This window comes from Octopus sinensis, linkage group LG4, assembly GCF_006345805.1.
Source record: "Octopus sinensis linkage group LG4, ASM634580v1, whole genome shotgun sequence".
In the NCBI taxonomy this organism is placed as follows: Eukaryota; Metazoa; Mollusca; class Cephalopoda; order Octopoda; family Octopodidae; genus Octopus; species Octopus sinensis.
Window position 1 is genome coordinate 8,896,941 of NC_043000.1, and position 10,063 is coordinate 8,907,003.

Consider the following 10,063-nt stretch of genomic DNA (forward strand, 5'->3'; position numbering starts at 1 on the left):
CCAGCATTAGCTAGACTAATAATTAACTTTTTAAAAAAATTTACTTCTAAATAATCGAAACATGTTAGATGACGTTGGTACAGTTAAAAGGGTAGTAGAAACAATAGATTAAAGCACCTCGATTGAAAGAAATGGAACCGAAAGTGCTACACCGCAGTGTTTGGTTTTGGCCCTTCGTGACAACGTTGTATGCGTGTTTTAAAACAAAATAATCTCGCTTTAAATTTATCAACAGTTAAAATTCTACAATTTTTAAAATCTAGAATGTTTACATTTAAAATGCTTACAATTTACGCCTACATTAATTAAATTAAGTGAACTTAATTTTACTCTATCTCATTCCTTTGATTTTTATAGAATAGAACACGTTGCGATTTATAATAACCATAACATGGTTATTAAAAACCATTTTACTTAATAGTACAATTTTTCAAAGAGAACTTCATAGGCTGTATAGCTTATTATGATTTCTAGAAAATTGTGCAAGCTACGAATTGTCTATATACCTGTTCTCTCGTTGAAGCGAAATGAAATTCTTGTAGAGGTTGCAAAGCTGTTTAACGGATTACTACCACTTTATTGTGCAAAATGCGATAGATAAATCTCCCACAAGTTTAAGGTCCATTGGTGTGGCGGAAGTAAATTTAGGCTGATGGTAATAGTGCTTTCATAAAATGTGTTTTCTTTAGTTACCATTGTGATTTGGATCATTACTCAAACGCGCAATTAGTAACGATCCATTGTGATTTGGATCATTACTCAAACGCACAATGAGTAACGATCCATTGTGATTTGGATCGTTACTCAAACGCGCAATGAGTAACGATCCATTGTGATTTGGATCATTATTCAAACGCGCAATGAGTAACGATACATTGTGATTTGGATCATTAGTCAAACGCACAACGAGTAACGATCCATTGTGATATGGATCATTACTCAAACGTACAATGAGTAACGATCCAATGTGATTTGGATCATTACTCAAACGCGCAATGAGTAACGATCCATTGTGATTTGGATCATTATTCAAACGCGCAATGAGTAACGATCCATTGTGATTTGGATCATTAGTCAAACGCACAACGAGTAACGATCCATTGTGATATGGATCATTACTCAAACGTACAATGAGTAACGATCCAATGTGATTTGGATCATTACTCAAACGCGCAATGAGTAACGATCCATTGTGATTTGGATCATTATTCAAACGCACAATGAGTAACGATCCATTGTGATTTGGATCATTACTCAAACGTACAACGAGTAACGATCCATTGTGATTTGGATCATTGCTCAAACGTACAACGAGTAACGATCCATTGTGATTTGGATCATTACTCAAACGTAGAACGAGTAACGATCCATTGTGATTTGGATCATTACTCAAACGTACAATGAGTAACAATCCATTGTGATTTGGATCATTACTCAAACGCGCAATGAGTAACGATCCATTGTGATTTGGATCATTACTCAAACGCACAATGAGTAACGATCCATTGTGATTTGGATCATTACTAAAACGCACAATGAGTAACGATCCATTGTGATTTGGATCATTACTCAAACGCGCAATGAGTAACGATCCATTGTGATTTGGATCATTACTCAAACGCGCAATGAGTAACGATCCATTGTGATTTGGATCATTACTCAAACGCGCAATGAGTAACGATCCATTGTGATTTGGATCATTACTCAAACGCACAATGAGTAACGATCCCTTGTGATTTGGATCATTACTCAAACACACAATGAGTAACGATCCATTGTGATTTGGATCATTATTCAAACGCGCAATGAGTAACGATCCATTGTGATTTGGATCATTACTCAAACGCACAATGAGTAACGATCCATTGTGATTTGGACCATTACTCAAACGCACAATGAGTAACGATCCATTGTGATTTGGATCATTATTCAAACGCACAATGAGTAACGATCCATTGTGATTTGGATCATTACTCAAACGCGCAATGAGTAACGATCCATTGTGATTTGGATCATTACTCAAACGCGCAATGAGTAATGATCCATTGTGATATGGATCATTACTCAAACGCGCAATGAGTAACGATCCATTGTGATTTGGGTCATTACTCAAACGCACAAAGAGTAACGATCAATTAAGATTTGGATCATTACTCAAACGCACAATGAGTAACGATCCATTGTGATTTGGATCATTACTCAAACGCACAATGAGTAACGATCCATTGTGATTTGGATCATTACTCAAACGCGCAATGAGTAACGATCCATTGTGATTTGGATCGTTACTCAAACGCGCAATGAGTAACGATCCATTGTGATTTGGATCATTACTCAAACACACAATGAGTAACGATCCTTTGTGATTTGGATCATTACTCAAACGCGCAATGAGTAACGATCCATTGTGATTTGGATCATTAATCAAACGTACAACGAGTAATGATCCATTGTGATTTGGATCATTACTCAAACGCGCAATGAGTAACGATCCATTGTGATTTGGATCATTACTCAAACGTACGACAAGTAATGATCCATTGTGATTTGGATCATTACTCAAACGCACAATGAGTAATGATCCATTGTGATTTGGATCATTATTCAAACGCACAATGAGTAACGATCCATTGTGATTTGGATCATTACTCAAACGCACAATGAGTAACGATCCATTGTGATTTGGGTCATTACTCAAACGCAAAATGAGTAACGATCCATTGAGATTTGGATCATTACTCAAACGCGCAATGAGTAACGATACATGGTGATTTGGATCATTACTCAAACGCAAAATGAGTAACGATCTATTGTGATTTGGATCATTACTCAAACGCACAATGAGTAACGATCCATGGTGATTTGGATCATTACTCAAACGCACAATGAGTAACGATCCATTGTGATTTGGATCATTACTCAAACGCGCAATGAGTAACGATCCATTGTGATTTGGATCGTTATTCAAACGCGCAATGAGTAACGATCCATTGTGATTTGGATCATTACTCAAACGCACAATGAGTAACGATCCATTGTGATTTGGATCATTGCTCAAACTCGCAATGAGAAACGATCCATTATGATTTGGATCATTACTCAAACGTACACCGAGTAATGATCCATTGTGATTTGGATCATTATTCAAACGCACAATGAGTAACGATCCAGTGTGATTTGGATCATTACTCAAACGCGCAATGAGTAATGTTCCATTGTGATTTCGATCATTACTCAAACGTACAACGAGTAATGATCCATTGTGATTTGGATCATTACTCAAACGTGCAATGAGTAACGATCCATTGTGATTTGGATCATTACTCAAACGTACGAGTAATGATCCATTGTGATTTGGATCATTACTCAAACGCACAATGAGTAATGATCCATTGTGATTTGGATCATTACTCAAATGCACAATGAGTAACGATCCATTGTGATTTGGATCGTTACTCAAACGCACACTGAGTATCGATCCATTGTGATTTGGATCATTACTCAAACGCAGAATGAGTAACGATCCATTGTGATTTGGATCATTACTCAAACGCGCAATGAGTAACGATCCATTGTGATTTGGATCATTACTCAAACGCACAACGAGTAACGATCCATTGTGATTTGGATCATTACTCAATCGCGCAATGAGTAACGATCCATTGTGATTTGGATCATTACTCAAACGCACAATGAGTAACGATCCCTTGTGATTTGGATCATTACTCAAACACACAATGAGTAACGATCCATTGTGATTTGGATCATTACTCAAACGTACAACGAGTAATGATCCATTGTGATTTGGATCATTACTCAAACGCACAATGAGTAACGATCCATTGTGATTTGGATCATTACTCAAACGCGCAATGACTAATGTTCCATTGTGATTTGGATCATTACTCAAACGTACAACGAGTAATGATCCATAGTGATTTGGATCATTACTCAAACGCGCAATGAGTAACGATCAATTGTGATTTGGATCATTACTCAAACGCACAATGAGTAATGATCCATTGTGATTTGGATCATTACTCAAACGTACAACGAGTAATGATCCATTGTGATTTGGATCATTACTCAAACGCACAAAGAGTAACGATCCATTGTGTTTTGGATCATTACTCAAACGCGCAATGAGTAACGATCCATTGTTATTTGGATCGTTACTCAAATGCACAATGAGTGATGATCCATTGTGATTTGGATCATTACTCAAACGCGCAATGAGTAACGATCCATTGTGATTTGGATCGTTACTCAAACGCGCAATGAGTAATGATCCATTGTTATTTGGATCATTACTCAAACGCACAATGAGTAACGATCCATTGTGATTTGGATCATTGCTCAAACTCGCAATGAGAAACGATCCATTATGATTTGGATCATTACTCAAACGTACACCGAGTAATGATCCATTGTGATTTGGATCATTATTCAAACGCACAATGAGTAACGATCCAGTGTGATTTGGATCATTACTCAACCGCGCAATGAGTAATGTTCCATTGTGATTTCGATCATTACTCAAACGTACAACGAGTAATGATCCATTGTGATTTGGATCATTACTCAAAGTGCAATGAGTAACGATCCATTGTGATTTGGATCATTACTCAAACGTACGAGTAATGATCCATTGTGATTTGGATCATTACTCAAACGCACAATGAGTAATGATCCATTGTGATTTGGATCATTACTCAAATGCACAATGAGTAACAACCATTGTGATTTGGATCATTACTCAAACGCGCAATGAGTATCGATCCATTGTGATTTGGATCATTACTCAAACGTACACGAGTAATGATCCATTGTGATTTGGATCATTACTGAAACGCCACATGAGTAACGATCCATTGTGATTTGGATCATACTCAAACGCGCAATGAGTAACGATCCATTGTGATTTGGATCGTTACTCAAACGCGCAATGAGTAATGATCCATTGTGATTTGGATCATTACTCAAACGCACAATGAGTAACGATCCATTGTGATTTGGATCATTACTCAAACGCGCAATGAGTAAGGATCCATTGTGATTTGGATCGTTACTCAAATGCACAATGAGTGATGATCCATTGTGATTTGGATTATTACTCAAACGCGCAATGAGTAACGATCCATTGTGATATGGATCATTACTCAAACGCGCAATGAGTAATGATCCATTGTGATTTGGATCGTTACGCAAACGCGCAATGAGTAATGATCCATTGTGATTTGGATCATTACTCAAACGCACAATGAGTAACGATCCATTGTGATTTGGATCATTACTCAAACGTACAACGAGTAATGATCCATTGTGATTTGGATCATTACTCAAACGCACAATGAGTAACGATCCATTGTGATTTGGATCATTACTCAAACGTACGAGTAAAGATCCATTGTGATTTGGATCATTACTCAAACGCACAATGAGTAACGATCCATTGTGATTTGGATCATTACTCAAACGCACAATGAGTAATGATCCATTGTGATTTGGATCATTACTCAAACGCACAATGAGTAATGATCCATTGTGATTTGGATCATTACTCAAACGCACAATTAGTAACGATCCATTGTGATTTGGATCATTACTCAAACGCGCAATGAGTAATGATCCATTGTGTATTGGATCGTTACTCAAATGCGCAATGAATATTGATCCATTGTGATTTGGATCATTACTCAAACGCACAATGAGTAACGATCCATTGTGATTTGGATCATTACTCAAACGCGCAATGAGTACTGATCCATTGTGATTTGGATCATTACTCAAACGCGCAATGAGTAATTATCCATTGTGATTTGGATCGTTACTCAAACGCGCAATGAGTAATGATCCATTGTGATTTGGATCGTTACTCAAACGCGCAATGAGCAATGATCCATTGTGATTTGGATCATTACTCAAACGCACAATGAGGAATGATCCATTGTGATTTGGATCGTTACTCAAACGCACAATGAGTAATGATCCATTGTGATTGGGATCGTTACTCAAACGCACAATGAGTAATGATCCATTGTTTTTTGGATCGTTACTCAAACGCGCAATTATTAACGATCCATTGTGATTTGGATCGTTACTCAAACGCGCAATGAGTAATGATCCATTGTGATTTGGATCGTTACTCAAACGCACAATGAGTAATGATCCATTGTGATTAGGATCGTTACTCAAACGCACAATGAGTAACGATCCATTGTGATTTGGATCGTTACTCAAACGCACAATGAGTAATGTAATTGATGATTGTGATTGGATCGTTACTCAAACGCACAATGAGTAATGATCCATCGTGATTTGGATCGTTACTCAAACGCACAATGAGTAACGATCCATTGTGATTTGGATCGTTACTCAAACGCACAATGAGTAATGATCCATTGTGATTTGGATCGTTACTCAAACGCGCAATGATTAACGATCCATTGTGATTTGGATCGTTACTCAAACGCACAATGTGTAATGATCCATTGTGATTTGGATCGTTACTCATCGTACGTTTGTGTTGAAACGTTCGTCATGAATGGTGGAGCCTGAAGGTATTTTTGTCGTACCTTGTATAAAATACTTTTCAAAAAGAACAATTCGCCGAAGATTGGGGACTTTGATAGCCATAATAAATATTCTTTCGTATGAAAAAGTTAGTTATGAACACATGAACACAGATGAAGAAGTTAACTCCTGGACAGAAGACAAGCGACTTAATTGAATTTATAATGCTAAACAAGAAATTCGTTTAACAGCAGACACTGGAAATGTAGATGCGAGTTGGATTTAGCGTGTGCTAGAATTGGATGGCCGTAATAAGCTAGAGGTTAGTCTTGGATCTAATTCCCAGAAACCCAATATCGCCCCTAAACCCAACTCTGTTTTGAGACTGGTATCAATAATCTAAAATGTGAAAATGTAATAGCTCATGAATTTATCATTAAGGAGTTAAATATTTTGTATCCGGAGTAAGACTATGGCTGTTCAAAAACTTTAACAATCACCTCCTTTACACATAAAATATATAAAATATGGAGTAAAGCCAAGATAATTTTCTCGCTTTAAATTTATCATCAACACATAACAAGGATTTCCCACTGTATATTTGAATTTAAGATGTTTACAATTTACTTCTAAATTAATAATTAGGTCGTTAATTAAATGATGTCAAGTTAATTTTACTCTATCTCGTTCCTTTTATTTTTATCGATTAGAATTATTACTGGATTCAATAAAATGAGAACCACTCAAGTTCTGAAACAGATTTAATCAACCGGTCATCCTTCCTACTCAAATTTTATGACTATGAATCGCTCTACTTAATCCAAAGCGGAGTGTAACCACCATATAGCCCTTACCTTAGCTGAACACACTCTGCCTTTTCTTTGCACTCATGCCAGGTCTCCGGTCTGAAGATTTCCTCCTTTCCTTTCCCCCAGTTACGAAATTCTTGGAAAATGCTATGGGTCCTGCCTTTCCTACTCTGAGGAAGTCAAGTCACATAAAAAGAAATCACGCTTTTGAAACCATAGTAGAAACCGTCTTAAACTGACGCTTCCCGACTGATTTATCTCCTTTGTCATTCTAACAAACTTCTAACAGAATCTTACTCGATATTGAGGAGCCCCTTATCAAAAGACGAGATGGATTCTTTCTTGGTATACCAACAAGGAACGAATGCAAAGTTAAATATTTTAGGATGCATAACAAATTCTGAACACTTTCAAAATTCCTAATATTTTCTGTTATTAGACCATACTCTGAAGTTCAAGTAACAAATAATCTAAGGGTTGCAGTAAAATATTCTTCAAAAACTAAATACTTCCCTAAAACTGAAGAATTTGACCTTAAACATTAACATTGTTGGCTCTATACTACTCGACTGAAGAATATGCATGCCTATTTTAGGCTAGATTTTCAAACAAGATTTTTGGCAACGGTTCTCAACGAGACACCGATATATGACTGGTTGTTTCAAGGCTACTAATATAAATAATCTTTGTGTTAGAAGGCATTACTCTATCTGAGAGATGTTGCCAGCAGAGCAGAAAAACAAATCCAGATGTCTGATGAAAGATATGTATTATATGGATATTTGCAAACACAAGAATACATTAAAATCACAAAAGAGTTTCATCATATCTACCACCTTTTTTGCAATTTCCATAGTTTAGTTTTTTGGCTATATCCACATGATGAAATGTTTTACTTCATAAAATGTTTAATAAATAAATCAGTAGTAATATCATGCAGCTGATTTCTAAAAAGAATGATATAGTGCTCTACTGGATTACCACCGACTAAAAATTCTAAGCGTTTCGTAATAAGTAAACGAAATTAAATACTTGGATTCTTTTCATCTTTTTCCTTATAATGCATTAATTTCAATTTCAAAATTCTAATCACGCCAAATATCAATAAGAAATTATCATTCCTCTTATAATAACTACGTTTACAAAAGGATAGCACGGAATAATATATATTCTACCGTTATAAAAAATGCAAGTAACAGAAAATATATCAAAGGTTTCGAAATTCACATTGTGGAGTGATTGCTTTAGGCCCTCTACCATTAATACACGTTATCTCTTGGTTGACATTGCTCCAATACGTGGATAGATTGACAAGCAAAGCGAAAAAACATAAGAAGTTTAATGAAAAGCACCAGTATTTATTATTGTTGCTTAGTCCCAGGTCAGCTCTGATTATCAAAAGAGCAACTCTATTGTCAAAAGCGTTCCAGCCGTAAGTAAACATGCCGTATTTTTTCCCTTTATGCAAAGAACCCAGAACTACACTAAAGCATCGATAGTTATTGTCATTTTTGTTTACCACCGAGTTAGTCCCGATCAAGCAGACGAGAAACCATATTGGCTGGCAAAAAAGTCTTCCATCCATGAACAGCGTGTATTTTTGAATATGCAAAGAACACAGGACTACATTATCTGGCGTGAAATTTGAGAGATTTGGCTGCTATTTCCAGATCGATCGTGTGTATGTATTTATTCGTCAATGTTGATTCATTGCTTATGACAAGAATGGAAAAAATATAAACACTAACTATAAATAAATAAACAGAATGTATGTTTAAAAATTATAACAACAGCAGAAGCAACAGCAGTAGCAGTCGCAGTAGCAGCAGCAGCAGTGGCAGCAGAAAGGAGAGCATTGTTAACGGGCAATAATAATATACATGAACACTCAGTAAAAATCCACGCTCATATTCGTTTGCACTCCGTCATTGCAAGTGTGTTCTTGCACAGCAATTAAACCTTCTCAGAATCTCCTTATGGTTTTTAATGGCCACCGAATGACAAAAGAACCAAACCGTATTCGGTGCGAGGGGTGGGATAGAAAGTTTGGACTTCAGTATTGATCTTAATTATGACTATTACGATGATCATGGTGGTGATAAGAGTGGTAGTGATGGAGATGGCGGTGGTGGTGGTGGTGGTATTAATGTTGACGATCTCGGAGTTGGGGTGAGAAGTAGGCAGCACGAAAATAAACGCAATTAAATCTTTTCACTGCCAGCAAGACATGTTGGCATTATTAATTCAATGTTTGTTCGATCAACGAAGACGTCCAGTTCGAAATTAGTTCCTTATTGGGCAACTTTCATTGGTTGATTGGTTGTATCATCGTATGGCCAACGATGTTGACAAGTTCTTTCTTTCTTTATTTATTTCTTCCTTCTCTTTTCTTCTCTTCTTTCTTTCCTTATTTCTTCTTCTTCTTCATTTTTGCATACTTACATATACATATATACATGTATATATATATATATATATATATATATATATATATATATATATATATATATATATATAGCGCAATGGCCTAGTGGTTAGGGCAGCGGACTCGCGGTCGCAGGATCGCGGTTTCGATTCTCAGACTGGGCGTTGTGTGTGTTTATGAGCGAAAACACCTAAAAGCTCTACGAGGCTCCGGCAGGGGGTGGTGATCCTGCTGTACTCTTTCACCACAATGGCGGTGCCCCAGCATGGCCACAGCTCAAGAGCTGAAACTGGAAAAACAAAAAAACAAAAAAATA

General features: G+C 36.5%; 1 protein-coding gene across 1 annotated transcript; it reads right to left on the reverse strand.

The window, feature by feature from the left end:
• Nucleotides 1-685: 685 nt before the first annotated feature.
• Nucleotides 686-6,514, reverse strand: LOC118763311 (homeobox protein 2-like). The gene is made up of 5 exons (XM_036502672.1): nt 6,237-6,514; nt 4,802-5,785; nt 3,997-4,580; nt 2,220-3,876; nt 686-2,108 (listed from the first exon to the last, which is right to left on the reverse strand). Exons 1-5 carry the CDS (start codon nt 6,512-6,514, stop codon nt 686-688), a joined length of 4,926 nt encoding a protein of 1,641 aa, XP_036358565.1.
• Between the last annotated feature and the right edge of the window lie 3,549 nt (nt 6,515-10,063).

What these genes read in the sequence shown, in the direction of transcription:
- LOC118763311 (XM_036502672.1), bottom strand. Translation starts at nt 6,514, where the DNA reads ATGAGTAACGATCCAAATCACAATGGATCATTACACATTGTGCGTTTG. An exon ending in ATTACTCATTGTGCGTTTGA is followed by an intron (nt 5,786 to 6,236) that starts GTAACGATCCAA and finishes TGCGCGTTTGAG; the next exon opens with TAATGATCCAAATCACAATG. An exon ending in CATTACTCGTGTACGTTTGA is followed by an intron (nt 4,581 to 4,801) that starts GTAATGATCCAA and finishes TTGCACTTTGAG; the next exon opens with TAATGATCCAAATCACAATG.